Source organism: Cyprinus carpio, chromosome B24 (assembly GCF_018340385.1).
Source record: "Cyprinus carpio isolate SPL01 chromosome B24, ASM1834038v1, whole genome shotgun sequence".
NCBI lineage: Eukaryota > Metazoa > Chordata > Actinopteri > Cypriniformes > Cyprinidae > Cyprinus > Cyprinus carpio.
This window is the reverse complement of record NC_056620.1, coordinates 8,886,764-8,901,088: the sequence shown is the minus strand read 5'-3', so window position 1 is coordinate 8,901,088 and position 14,325 is coordinate 8,886,764. Positions and strand designations below refer to the sequence as shown.

The 14,325-nt window shown below is 37.9% G+C and overlaps 1 protein-coding gene and 1 long non-coding RNA gene across 4 annotated transcripts in view; both read left to right on the top strand.

The window, feature by feature from the left end:
* The first annotated feature begins 617 nt into the window (after window positions 1-617).
* Window positions 618-3,282, top strand: myca (MYC proto-oncogene, bHLH transcription factor a). 2 transcript variants are annotated; one of them, XM_042752023.1, is made up of 3 exons: window positions 618-854; window positions 1,207-1,832; window positions 2,266-3,282. In XM_042752023.1, exons 2-3 carry the CDS (start codon window positions 1,214-1,216, stop codon window positions 2,850-2,852), a joined length of 1,206 nt encoding a protein of 401 aa, XP_042607957.1. In that variant the 5' UTR covers window positions 618-854; window positions 1,207-1,213; the 3' UTR covers window positions 2,853-3,282. The 2 variants fall into 2 exon arrangements, with proteins under 2 accessions (XP_042607957.1, XP_042607956.1); XM_042752022.1 differs by having other exon boundaries at window positions 619-854; window positions 2,257-3,282.
* A 1,168-nt stretch (window positions 3,283-4,450) lies between these two features.
* Window positions 4,451-14,325, top strand: part of LOC122142165 — a 151,805-nt gene continuing 141,930 nt past the window's right edge. The window contains exon 1 of one of the 2 annotated variants that reach the window (XR_006158395.1): window positions 4,451-4,883. This is a non-coding gene — a long non-coding RNA (uncharacterized LOC122142165). The remainder of the gene's footprint in view (window positions 4,884-14,325) is intronic. The other variant, XR_006158396.1, reaches the window with a different exon arrangement.

Sequence of the window (14,325 nt, the reverse complement as noted above, 5' to 3'; positions counted from 1 at the left end):
AAAATGAAGAAATAAAGGAAATTAAAAATACAAAGAATTACAATAAATAAAGAAGAAGATATATAAGTTCACATCAAGGTGTTTGGTGCTTTGCTTTGGTTTCCTCAGTAACAATGTTTTATTTATTTTTAAAATAACAAAAAGGTGGTTTCCTCCAACCTATTTAGCTTTTATTTGTTGTTGTTTTTTTGTTTGTTTGTTTGTTTATTGATTTTTTTACAGAATAATTTATAAGAAATTATATGATTTTGTTGCATCCTTGTTAACGTAAAAACACATCCTTTAAAAAAATGTGAGCTGTCACTGCTCGACTATAAACGATCCTTCACTCCAATGACGTCAAATCCCCGCCCATCATAGACTTCTGCCAACATATGTGCTTCCGCGAGAAAATAGTCCCACGTTTATCGAATTCAGAAATAAATTAAAAATGTCTTCTACATCAATAAAGACTAATAGTGGTTTCCGAGGCGTCGTTGTGTTTTTATTTCTCATGTGTGAGCCTAGCGAGGGGGATTTAATTCGCAAACAACAATGTTTTCGTTTGGCGGGAAACGTTGGTGCGCAGTCATACGTCAATGCTGCTGCTCGCGGGAGCTACAGAATTTATTCACCCTGCCTCTGTCACACAGACTATCAGTCTGTTCAGCATCTGAGAGGTACATAGGAGCGGAGCGTTGATTACATTTTCCATCACTTTCCATTTGACCAGGACTCTGATTCCACTTATGTTGCAAGAGACCGGAGTAAACTGTTGGATCTTACTTTTTGCTCCTGATTTTTTGTTCTCTTTTCACTGCATCGCGTCTCGAGAGAAATCATTCTGAAACTGCATTTGTTAAATAACTTACACGGTAAGGATCAGACATTTGATGTTGCATGCATCTTTTAGACTTAAAGTGCAACTTGCGTGTTATGAGTGCAAATGTATTTATATTTTTAAAAGGAGATTGAATGTTGCACGCTCAAAGAATACACTAAAAGCAAGGCTGCTTTTAAATGTTTTGATAGTAACCCCGCTTTTGGGTTTAATCGTTCCGTGTTCACACATGCTGTCACTGAGTTCTATTATTTAGCTAGTTTTCCCACCCCCATGCATGCGATGCATAGTTTAAATATGTGCATTAGGTAAAGCGTTTTGTTGTGATATGTAGTTAGACGTTGCATATGCAATGTAGTAATTCCAATTTGTATTTTTTTCACAAGTGTCAAAATGCCGGTGAGTTCGAGTTTGGCGTATAAAAACTACGATTACGACTATGACTCCATCCAGCCCTATTTCTACTTCGACAACGACGATGAGGATTTCTATCACCATCAGCAAGGACAGACTCAACCTCCAGCTCCCAGCGAGGACATTTGGAAGAAATTCGAGCTGCTGCCCACACCGCCCCTCTCTCCCAGCCGGAGACAGTCGCTCTCCACCGCCGAACAGCTGGAGATGGTCAGCGAGTTCCTGGGAGACGACGTGGTCAACCAGAGCTTCATCTGCGATGCGGACTACTCCCAGTCCTTCATCAAGTCCATCATAATTCAGGACTGCATGTGGAGCGGCTTTTCCGCTGCTGCCAAGTTGGAGAAAGTGGTTTCTGAGAGACTAGCGTCCCTGCACGCTGCTAGGAAGGAACTGATCTCTGACAGCAGCTCAAATCGACTCAATGCAAGTTATTTGCAGGATCTGAGCACCTCTGCATCAGAATGCATTGACCCCTCCGTGGTCTTTCCATATCCCCTCACAGAGTCCAGCAAATCCAGCAAGGTTGCTCCATCAGAACCAATGCTTGTCCTGGACACTCCACCTAACAGCTCCAGCAGCAGTGGCAGTGATTCTGGTATGTTATGCATTATTTTTGTCATTTCTGACATGCAGAATCTTGATGTAGCTGGTTACTGCATGTGCAATAGCTTGCATTTTTTAAGTGATCTTTACATGTCACTGGTGAGGTGGTGTGCCGGTCACGGGACTTTATCCTCATACCCTTGATATAGTGATCGGTGTAAGTGGTAGTTGCATAAGATCCCTCCACCTCCCCTTTGCTATACCCAAGTCAGATCTGTAGAAAAGACTGCAATGTTCAAATATCAGCTGATGAGTAAAGTGGGCTGGGGCTGGAATGCAGAGATTCCCCCCACCTCACCCTTTGTGGAAAGCCAATTGCCAAATTCCATTCAATTCCCATTGCGCTGTAATATGAGGTTTCTAAATGAATTGATGTTTTGTTTGTTATTAATTTTCTTTTTGTAATTTAATTGCAGAAGACGAAGAAGAAGAAGAGGAGGAGGAGGAGGAGGAGGAGGAAGAAGAAGAAGAGGAAGAAGAAGAGGAAGAAATTGATGTGGTGACCGTGGAAAAGCGTCAGAAAAGGAACGAGGCAGAGGTGTCCGATTCAAAGTACCCCAGTCCCCTGGTGTTGAAGCGCTGTCATGTCTCCACCCACCAGCACAACTACGCCGCCCACCCCTCCACGCGGCATGACCAGCCGGCTGTCAAGAGGCTACGACTCGAGAGCAGCAGCAGCAACAACAGCAGCAGCAACAGGCAAGGGAAGCAACGCAAGTGCACGAGTCCCCGGACATCGGATTCAGAGGACAATGACAAACGCAGGACTCACAATGTGCTGGAGCGCCAACGTAGAAATGAACTCAAACTCAGCTTTTTCGCACTACGGGATGAGATCCCTGAGGTTGCAAATAACGAGAAAGCTGCTAAAGTTGTAATACTAAAGAAGGCGACAGAGTGCATCCACAGCATGCAGTTGGATGAGCAAAGGTTGCTGTCCATCAAAGAACAGCTGAGGCGAAAGAGCGAACAGTTAAAACACAGGCTGCAGCAGCTGCGGAGTTCACATTAATGGACCTGTGTCACAAGAGTCAAAGTGAAAAGACTTTTTAAGAACCCCCTCCCCCTGCTTTTTTATGCAAGTTAAACTGTTGCTGTGTATAGTTCATGTTGCATGTCCAATGCATTTTTTTCCTTTTGAATATTGTCAGTTCTTTTCATGTTTAAAACTGCGACAGTTTAAAATTTAAGGTGGTTAAAATAATTTGTATTTAAGTCATTTATTTTTATTAATGAAATGAGAAAAAATGGGTCTGCACAACCCTAAAGTAAAAATTTCTTTGTACGTTTTTGTATATAATGAATTAATATTTCCTAAGAAAGGTATTTTTGGATCTGTATCAGCTACGTGTTCTCATAAACCATATTATGTTTCACTATGTTTTTTTTTTTTTTTTTTCATGTTTTTACATAATCATAAATGAATTTCTTTCTGAACTTGACTCTGGTCTCTCTTGGTCTCTTTGCACTGAACTCCTCATACAAATAGATTATATTTTAGGGATTTCCCCAGTCAGAAAGGTCAGTTTAAGGTTTCACCTGTTTAAAATGGTGTTATTGCACTTTCTTTCATGAAGTCAGCATAGAAAAGCTTACAAAAGGCAAAACTACTCAATTGCATCCACACCCATCTAGATGAAAGTAGGGCTCCTTCATATTTGGCATTCAAATAAGCAACAGCACCCAAAAAATGAAAGGCATTGCAAAGCTATTGTGAGGACTGCTGCCAGGAAACCCAACGAAGGGGATTTTGACAGCAAGAGAATCAACTTTCAGGTGATTTACCATAGTTGACACATTAAGATTTTCGAGGTGATGACTCACATTCCACAGTCGTCAATAGATATAGAGGAACTTTAACATTTTTTTTTTTTATAACTTTTTACACTTTTAATAACTTTAACATATTGCACCCTTAAAATGTATTTTTAAAACACCTTTTAAAATCTAAAAGCCATTCTTTTAAAATCTATAATTCACACACTGTCCTGCAGTGATGATGCACTGATTTCTGAGTGGTTTTACAGCTTGGTAAACGCAGCTCAGCCTGCATTAGCAGAGCTTTTCCACATCCACAACAGATGCTCCATGAGCAATGTGAACCTAGTTTAGTATATTAGTTTAGTGCTAGTTAGTTATCATACACATTTTGTAGACCTTCAGGAACAGAAACTGCATTCCACACACACACACACATATGTATATATATATATATATATATATATATATATATATATATATATATATATATATATATATATATATATTTATATGTATATATGCTGGCATTAAGAGTTTTATAATGCCTATTCACATTATGAAAATAGGAATGCATTCAAGATATATAAACATATTTTAATAGTTAGACAGACAGACAGATGATAGGCAGACAGACAGACAGACAGACAGACAGACAGACAGATAGATAGATAGATAGATAGATAGATAGATAGATAGATAGATAGATAGATAGATAGATAGATAGGCAGGCAGGCAGACAGACAGACAGACAGACAGACGCCCCCACCCCGACCCATAATTCACACTCTGTATGGACACATCTTATGTGTAGACCTCACCAGTGTTTAATAGCAAATTCTTAGTCCCATGTTAATATAAACTCATATAACCACTATACCTGATTATTATCTATTGTCTGAATCTACATTATGTCTAATTACGATATTATTACCCAATTCAGATGACAATTCCTACATTAAGGATCAAGTTTGTCACATAAACTCTTTGCATGTTTTATCTCTTCTCCAAATGCTCAATGCTGCCCAGGTCTATTAAATACAGTTATTAGCTTTTGCACGAATCTATTTCCATGCCGACTAAACAAAGCTGTGATTTTTTCCCCCACGACGCTGCTGTATTAGGGCAATGTGACGTCATGGACTGTATGTGACTGTACGCAGCGCGTGCCGCGGAGCGCGTGCTCCGAGCACATGGAAAAAGGCTCGAGACGAAGTACCCAAAGAAAAACTCCATACTGAAATGGAATATCATTCACAAAATAATCAAATCTGGAGCAAAAGGGGTAGGTGTTGCATTATTTTCCATTACCCTGCGTTATGATTTTGATTTTGATTTTAAAAGCACACGTGTTCATGTTATTATTGAAGCATAAAATTGATGCTTTGACAATAGGGCATATGTGCATGGTTTTTTATGTATGTATATATATATAAATATATATATATATATATATATATATATAGATATATATATATATATATATATATATATATATATATATATATATGCTGGCATTAAGAGTTTTATAATGCATATTCACATTATGCAAATAGGAATGCATCGTTTATGAGCCAAGTAATTAGTTTAATATATGTCAGTCTGCTTGAATAAAAGTAAAGAGCAATTTTATATTCCCCCTTGCCAAATATAAAATAAAGGCTTCTTGTAACTTTTTTTTCAATCTATTTTTTCTTACTCTTTTACATTTTATCTGATGTCTGCCAAATAGCTGATTTTATTTTATTTATTTGATTAATGTATAATCCAATACATGTCATCTGGTCTAATAGATTGTTAAAAGTATTTTACACACACCCATTGTTCTTAAGAAAACAGCTGCAGTGTGTTTGCTCGGATTGAATTCCTTTTGTCTGTATGTCATTTCACAAAGAAATTGTGTGCAGCCACATTGCACCGCTATACACCTTCATTGTTTTATAAAAAAGGATTCCCGCTTCCTTAAAATATTCTTCCTATGGCACCTCAGTAACCTGATTAATCTATTTTTAATCATCCTAACATATACCTTAATAAGGCATATATCAAATATTCTGAGAAGTGTCTGAAAGCATTTTGCATTGCTAAACAAATTTCATATGAGGCATGAACAAAACATTCATCGGAGGGTATAATATTTCTGCAGAACAGATTTGCATGCACCCAATCTTTTTTTATTTTCCGTTTGTATTGTCAGCTGACACATGTAGGCAGAGACTGTGTAAAGTTGACTAACAGGTGTACACTGCTAAGGTGTGGTGCACAGGTTGGCTCAGATTTGTATGTACAGCTTAGACTAGTTCTGCACATTTTAGTCTGCAAAATTAAACTAGTATGTACATAAAAACAGTTGAATGCAAGAGGAAAACCACTCTTTCATAAGTATTCTATTACAGCAAAAGTAAGCAGTTACATAAAATTAAGCAGAAAAAGAAACTGGTTCCCCTGGCCTGGCCCATCCTATTCCAGGTTCACATGGTTCCCCTTGGCAGTGATAGCACACATCTGACTGAGGGAGGTAGACCACACACTAACACACAGTCAAGGTCTGTCCCGGCCTCAGCGTTAGTCTGAGGCAAAGGTATATGATGCAGTGAAGAACATGGTTATCAGTTTGAACTGTAAATATAAATGTAACTATACGGGGCCTCAGATATATTTTAATATAATATTTCAGACTGAAATATTAAGCTATTATATATTTATCACAACCCACAAATGCAATCAATAATTACTAATAGACATTCTAAGTAGTAGATAATATACTCTGTCCTCTTGGCAGACACTTTTTATCCATTGACCAGCTGCACTTGGCACATATAAGGCATATTGGTGCGTCACTTCAATATCTTCTTGTCTTGTTGAACTGCCTTTGTTTATATAGCAAATAAAAAATAAAGAGTAGTAGCCTACTTGCAATATTACTGTTTCTCAAACTTTGAACAAACTGAACAGAAAATATTTAATTTTTTAGGTGTGCTCTGAGGCTTTGTAATGGAAATATTCTTTGTGAATAGAAGCATGAACACACTGAAGAGCTGCTTGATAGCAGTAACTGAAGTTGTAATTCTAATTGACACTGACATGGTTTTATCATGTTTAATACTGTATAGCTGCTTTCTTTAAAGAAATCTATTGTAATGAACATGACGTGACTGGATCTGCAGAGCTGGTGCAGACATCTACATTGCTATGACCAGATGCTTTCTTAACTGCTGTTTTCTCACCACTGTCATTTTTGATGTTGTATTTATTGTGACTGAGAGAAAAGCATGTAGCACAAATTTACATTCATCTAAATGCTGCTTCTAGCAGATGTTCGTTAATATGTTCTCTATACTCATGCTCAGGTATTTCAAACCTTTTTCCCCCTAAATGAAGAATTAAAAAATAAAACTTGTGTATCGGGGAGTTTAAGCTGCGGTCACATTAGCAAAATTTGATGGGCAAAAAAGATGCATTGTCAATAGTGTATTGATGCATGAAGGACTGCTTACACGGAAGTCACTTTCAAACCAAGCAGCATTCTATTGGTCATCATGGCAAATTCACATTAATCAACTTGAACATGAGCAAAACGTGTGTGGGGTACTTTTTTGCCCTAAAGTAAAACACCTGATCATGATGGAATTGTCAAATTTAAGTATTAGACAAATATACAGATGGCTCTTTTGAGTCTCGTTGTGTCTGCTCAGCTTGCATGGGTAACCAATCACATTTAACTTTGTGTTGCACCCTTTTTAAAAACTCTCATCTGATCTTTATTAGTACGTCAGTTTCAGGGAACAAAGTCTAATAAACATTGTTCTGTGTATTACTTTTGGTATGTGACTTCTGAGAGCGGACTCTAAGAACTCTGTTGAACTGTAGTTTAGATAAATTGGATCCATCAGCTGTGTTATAGGCTGTGAGAGAGGGTGGAAAAGGCTCCATTGGCAACACAGAGGCTGGCCTGTTTTCGTTCCTTGGATGGTTTTCTATGTGTTATGTAATCCCTCCCTCCAGTTTGGAATGGAGGTCCCCACTGCAGCAAGATCTGAGCACACTGCAGGACTGTCTGTCTTTGTCTTCGCTGTCTCCTTCTTTAACCCCCCCTCCCAACTCTGGGCCCTGTAAACAACGACATCACTTCCTGCTGACGTCACTCTTCACTATATGACCATGTTACCACACACTCTCTTTGCTGTTTGTTGTCATACATTTATTTGAAATAGATGTAATATTTATTTACAAATTAAAAAGTTTTCTATTTTAATATATTTTAAAATGTATCTCTGTAATAACAAAGCTGAGTTTTCAGCAGCCAGCACCAGTCTTCCTCAGAAATTATTCTAATATGCTGATTTGAAGAAACATTTCTTATCATTATGTTAAAACACTCGTGCTGCTTAATATTTTTGTTGAAACCGTGCTACATTTTTTTCAAGATACTTGGATACATAGAAAGCTTTAAAGAACTGCTTAATATTGGTATATTGTGTGCAATTAAAAAAAATATATAAAAAAAATGTACTTGGAAAATACAAAGGCAGTGAAACATAAGAACCAATAATTGACAAATTTGAAACTCTCAATTATTTAGATGTGAAGTAATATTGTACCTTGACATAGGGAAAAACGAAAAAAAAAAAAAAAAAAAAAAAAAAAAAAAACCGGCGAGCCACGGCTGTGCCAGATCAGATTATTGAAAAAAGGGGCATGAAATTATAAGACTATGTCTTCCTCATGCTCCTATTCAGCATTGAATGTTATTATTTTGTTGTGGATGTGATTTTTTTGTGTGTTTGTAATAACATCATGGCTGAATAAACAGTAACAATAACAATAACAATATATTTACTCAGAAATGGCTTAAGGTGCCGCTATTATGGGTAATGAAAGGTTCATATTTTGGTTTTGGGAGTCCCTAAAAACAGGTTGACACGCATGTAAGGTCAAAAAACACTTTCATTGTCTTATAATATGCATTTATTGCCTTACTTGCTCAACGACTCTCAAATGATTCGCTCAGAAATTCATTCGTCCAAACACCTCCTTAGGACACTAATCTGCGGTGATTAGTCCAATTGGTCTCATTTCCATTTCATCATGCCTGTGATGCCTGATAAAGGCCCTGTCCCAAATGGCAACCTAAACCCTTGTGGTCTTCTTCTGAGTCCGCACTTTCGTGATGAAATGCCGCTTTGACTGTCGGGTAGATGTCTGCTGTGGAGCTCGCCCCAGGGTGGCCTCGGCAGAAGTGCGGATTGAGGGCACATAATGGCCACAAAGTGGTGCTCGCGAGCACACTTCTGAACGCTAAAATGACAAATGGGACACCCTATGGTCTGGGGAAACCCCTATTTTTACCGCTCCAAAAGTGGCACCTAGTGGCAAATAATGAATTTGCATTTTCATTCAGACCAACGCGAAAAGACCAACAAGTGGGTGGGCAATATGCTAATGTTTCATGTTGACATCAACTGTCCTATCCCAAATGGAACACTTCATGTGCACTTTCGGTCTTGAGGACTTACAATGGCCACCGCGTGTACGTGTCCATTAAGTCCACGAGACCGTAGGGTGTCCCATTCATCTTTTTGGCATTCAAAAGGGTGCTCGTGAGTGCCCCATTTGAGCTGTTATGCGCCCTCGATCCACACTTCTGCAGAGACTGCACCGGGGTGAGCTCTGCAGCAGACTTCTACCCGACAGTCAAAGCGTCACAAAAGTGTCTAATAATAAAAATTAATATAAACTTAAAAACTACACTCATAACAAACTCAAAATTAAACAGCTTGGAATTTGTTTTAAAAACGACTTGTTTCAATGATTCAGAGTCGACTCTTTCTTCTGAGAGACAATAACTTTAAACACTATGCATTTTCAGATTTAAAACTTTGCAGGATGCTTTCATTAACTTAGAGCTGTGTTACACACTGCATGAAAGGTAATTTTCAAAAATCCATAATAGGGGCACTTCAAAAGTGATTCATTTTTTTTTCAGTTTACTTTTATCAAACCCCTATTGTACGCAATTCAAATTCAGATTTTTAATAGAGTTTCTAGCATATTTTCCATGCTGGTTTTAATTAAATTAACCTAAAGGAAACTGAGTCATTAAGTAAATGTTAATTTATTTTCACTAAAATAATAATAATATGTAGTAATAATAAACATCAAAACCTACTAAATAGGTTTGAATAAGACATTTAAATATATGAAAAATGCTACACAGGAACATTTTTCAGTGATAGTGCAAAAGCATTTTTTGAACATTTTGAACTGTGACTCATAGAAATGAACTCAACTTTTCAACTTTAAAGCTGTATTTGTTACTGAAGTTAATCACAGAGGCAATAATAAAATTTGAGTCGCAATAAGATGAACGATTGCAAAACTATATTCTAAGGTTTCTTTGAGAAACTTAATACGCATTAAAACTGCATTTTCCATAATTGCATAATTTTGCAACACCAGCAAAATCATTTTGAATGTATCATGTTGCAAGAATGCTTTCTTTCTCTCTTTCTCTCTTTCTTTCTTTCTTTCTTTCTTTCTCTCTATTTATCTCTCTGTATTCTCACTGTTTCCATCAGACAGCAGTGATGATGGTGGCGGCGTCTGTGTTTTGCCTGGCCCTGCTGACCCTGTGCTGTCAACATGCCAAATGGCTTTCTGCTTTTTCTCGGTCGCGTTAGCTGTGTGAGAGCTGGCGTTCACAGAGTGCATTCTAGGCATAAAAAACAGCACTGGAAAACTAAGCCGTCCAGATTTACACACTTAAAGAGACATGTTCGGACCACCAAAGATCAGGACTCCCACTGTAAGCCTGCTCATTTACAGTCTGGGAGTGCAAGGCACCTCTGTGAATATTTAAGCAGACCTCCCCAAGACAAACATGCAGACGCATACACACACGAAAGCACATGCCTGTCTTCTCAAACAGCTGTTGAGGAAACAGTCTGTGATGTCAGACTCTGTGTTAGTCGCTCCAAAAACGAGCTTGTTTTTAAAATTAAAGACCGAATTATGGTTATATACTCTGTAGTATGTGTCCTGTGATGTGTCAGTACTCTGCTGTAGAGACTATTTATGTCTGTCTCAGGCTTTAATAAAAGGGTACTTGTATAGGCAATAGGTACCTCAGTGTAAGAGATGACTGTTGAATGTAAGCTGCGAAAGACTTAGTATAGATTAGCGCTTGTGACAGTATATAAGCAGCTCAAACTGACTCAAACATACACAAATGCAACAATTCCAGGCAATATGGAAATTTCAAAGAACTATTTGTGCTAGTTAAGCAAATTATTTGATTTACTTTTAGTTTAAAATACACTGATGTTAGTACCAGAGAACATTTTTCACTGTTATTAGATTAGATAGGATTCAACTTGTAATGTAAAAATCCTTGTAAACAAAAGCTATTTTTAAATATTGGGACTATACAAGTTACTCTTAAAGGGTAAGTTCACCCAAAAATGAAAGTTAGCCCATAAATTACTCACCCTCAAGTCATCCTAGGTGTATATGACTTCTTTCAGCCGAATACAGTCGGAGTTATCTAAAAAATGGTCTTTGAACTTTTAAGCTGTTTAATGCCACTCAGCGGGTGTTGCATGCATCAGTCCAAAACAAATATCTTTATATTCTAAAAAAAAAGCGTCTCACACGGCTCTGGGGGGTGAACAAATGCCTCCTGTAGCGAATTTATGTGTTTCTGTAAGAAAAATATCCCTATTCAAAACGTAATAATCATTTTAATGTAGCTTTGGGTACTTTTAGCAGTATTTTTTGACATGCAGGTTCCTCCATAGCTTTAAATAAGAAACCTTTGGCGTCAATATGCAGACACGAAAGGCATTGGGAATTTTATCATCATTATTAAATTATATATTGGGTAATAATATTGACATTACTGCATATATGTTGGGGTGTGATTTTTCAATGTAAACAGTCACACCAATTTTATTTAATTTACACTATCTGCACATTTATGAGCATGCAACCCAACCCCTGCCCCTAAACCTGCCATTTGTCAATAAAAACAGGATATAACATGCAGATACAACTTAAGTCATAATTTATTACACAAATATTAATATTCCAAGTCTTCCGAGGCAAAATAATTGATTGGTGAGAGGAATAGACACGATCACCATCTCTCTCCCCCTAAAGCTCAGGTCTTGTGTGCAGTGTATGCACAAATTCAAAAACAGCCACCAGAAGAAGCCTTACGTCAGCCTTGGTTGTGAAATTCCATTGGCTCTTGTCTGTCTCACAGGGGTGGCGTTTCTGTATGGCAGGGTATGGCAGTTGCCAGACCAGTCAGGTGTGCTGTGAAAAATTATCCAAACTTTATATCTCTATTATATTTCGTTATTATTATTTTAAATCAGTGGGTTTACAAATATTTACAAATAATTAACCAATGATAAGCATTGAAAAGAGCTTCTCAGTAAAACTTCGTAACGCCATTGGATTCTCAAACAGTCCGCGAAACCTCATAACTTCACCCAACATACCATTCAGATTGATGCGCCGCGCACACCCTGGAGGAGACAGATCTCCACTTTTTTGCATTGCTAGGGTAAATAAATAATTGATGTTTGAATAGTACAGCATTTTCTTAAGTCAAACACTATGTTTGTAAAGGCTAATGTTTTTTGTGTGTTTGAAGAGCGGAGAAAAAGTAGGCTATTTGCTGTCTAGTTGTAGCCAATATACTTTTGAACGTTTTAAATATCCTGTCCATATAGTCAGTGGTCGAATTATAAAAAAAAATTCTGGGGGAATGGTGTGGTCAATTAGGAGATTTCTGGGGGAATGGTGTGGTCAATTGGGGGGGGGGGGGGGCGGGGGTGTATGGGTCCTGTAGCTATTTTTACATTGATTTGTTCAAAAACTGATTCATTCAAGGAATGAAACATCGTGTTACTATGCACTGTTGTATAAAATTATTAGCACATTTGTGCTCGCACATGTAGGCCTACAGATATTCAGAAAAGTACATTGCTTGTCTTTTTTTTTTAAATATTCTAATGTTGCGCTTATAACTAGAATCGCCAATAACTAGAGCACTTTCATCAGGTTTCTCAGTGGGTGTGTCACTGAATGGGAAGAACCTGTTTGATGTTTTGGTCAGAACGGAAGAGCTGTGTTTTAACCCACGTCTATGACACCTCACAGTCACCCAGTCACCCTGCTGCACGGGCTCTAGGACCAGAACCGAACAATGTACATGATTCGCTAAACTAGTCACATCCAAACCCATATCTAAAGCCCAAGACACTGCATGATTTTCGGCTGTACAAGATGAAAGACTGGCATTCTTTCATTATCTATTTGGTGTATATTTCATATAGTTAAAGCTGTAAATTCAACTCCTTGTTACAAATATGCTAGAACCATCACCTCTACCACAAAAGACTGCTTTGTAAGTAATCTTCCTGATTTATCTAAATTCCTCAGCATATCCAATAGCCCAGAACAACTTGATGATGTAACAGAAACTATGGACTCTCTCTTTTCTTGTACTTTAGATACGGTTGCTCCTTTACACTTAAGGAAGATTAAGGAAAAAAGTCCAACACCGTGGTATAATGACCACATTCGCGCCCTAAAGAGAGCAGCTTGGAAAATGGAGCACAGCTGGAGGAAAACAAAACTAGAGGTATTTCGTATTGCTTGGTGGTAAAATACTCTCTCCTACATAAGCCTTAAAACTGCTAGATCTGATTACTTTACATCTCTTTTAGAAGAAAACAGGGGTGTGGACTCGAGTCACATGACTCGAGACTCGACTCAGACTCGAGTCCCAAATTTGATGACTTGGGACTCAACTTGACATAATTAGAGAAGACTTGAGACAGTAATGACTTGAGACTTGACTTGGACTTGAGCCCTGTGACTTGGAAAGACTTTATGATCAGATCAAAGTCGTGATAGATGCGTCCCTGCAGCGTGTTTGCGGTTGACTGGCAATAAGCCAGAGACTGCATTCAGGGAGCGCTGGATATACAGTATAGGCTAGTATATGGCCTAAAGAACTGAGATAAGAATTTTTACATTTTTTTTCATGATTCGTCTAGTAGCGATCTCTGCTTGTGAAAAGCGCTGCCCTGTCCGTTTGATCGCCGCCCAGCAGACACACGGAGCGGGCATAAAAAACGAGAGGCACGGCCGCGATCACTGGTGCTCGGCTCATCATCACCATGACTGCTGCTGTTAAATATTCCTCACTTATTTGTCCGAAACTGAGGTGCACCATGAGTGATGGATCCGCAACCCGCCACGACTCTCGGACTCTGCCAACTCGATGTGCTTTAATTTTCATTTTTATTTGTAATAAACACATCTCTGAGACCTGTTTTTGTCAGATCTCCACTGTTTTTGTTCGATCAGTTACATATTTTAATTGCATGTGCATTTTATTTTATTCAAACCTCCATTAAGTTTATAGTTAATCCATAATGGAGATTTAAATCTGAGTTTAAAGTTATGGTGTGGCAGGATTAAAATCTTAAATGTAGGCCTAATTTAAATCCAGGATCAAAATGATGAGTTAAAATGTAAACCTGCTTATTTTTAATGGTTTAAAGTTTGGTGCAACAGAATTATTAGATAAACCTTGATTTAATCTAGATTTAAAATTAATCATTGCAAACCATTTAGCTATAATTTGCAGAAGAAAAATGCACATTAGGCCTATTGTCTGAAGTGGGCAAGCGGCAATAGGCCTAATGATC

Bases quoted from the DNA above. Each gene is read 5' to 3' on its own strand.
- myca (XM_042752022.1), top strand. From the start codon at position 1,214: ATGCCGGTGAGTTCGAGTTTGGCGTATAAAAACTACGATTACGACTAT. The intron at 1,833-2,256 runs GTATGTTATGCA...ATTTAATTGCAG, and splicing joins CAGCAGTGGCAGTGATTCTG to AAGACGAAGAAGAAGAAGAG.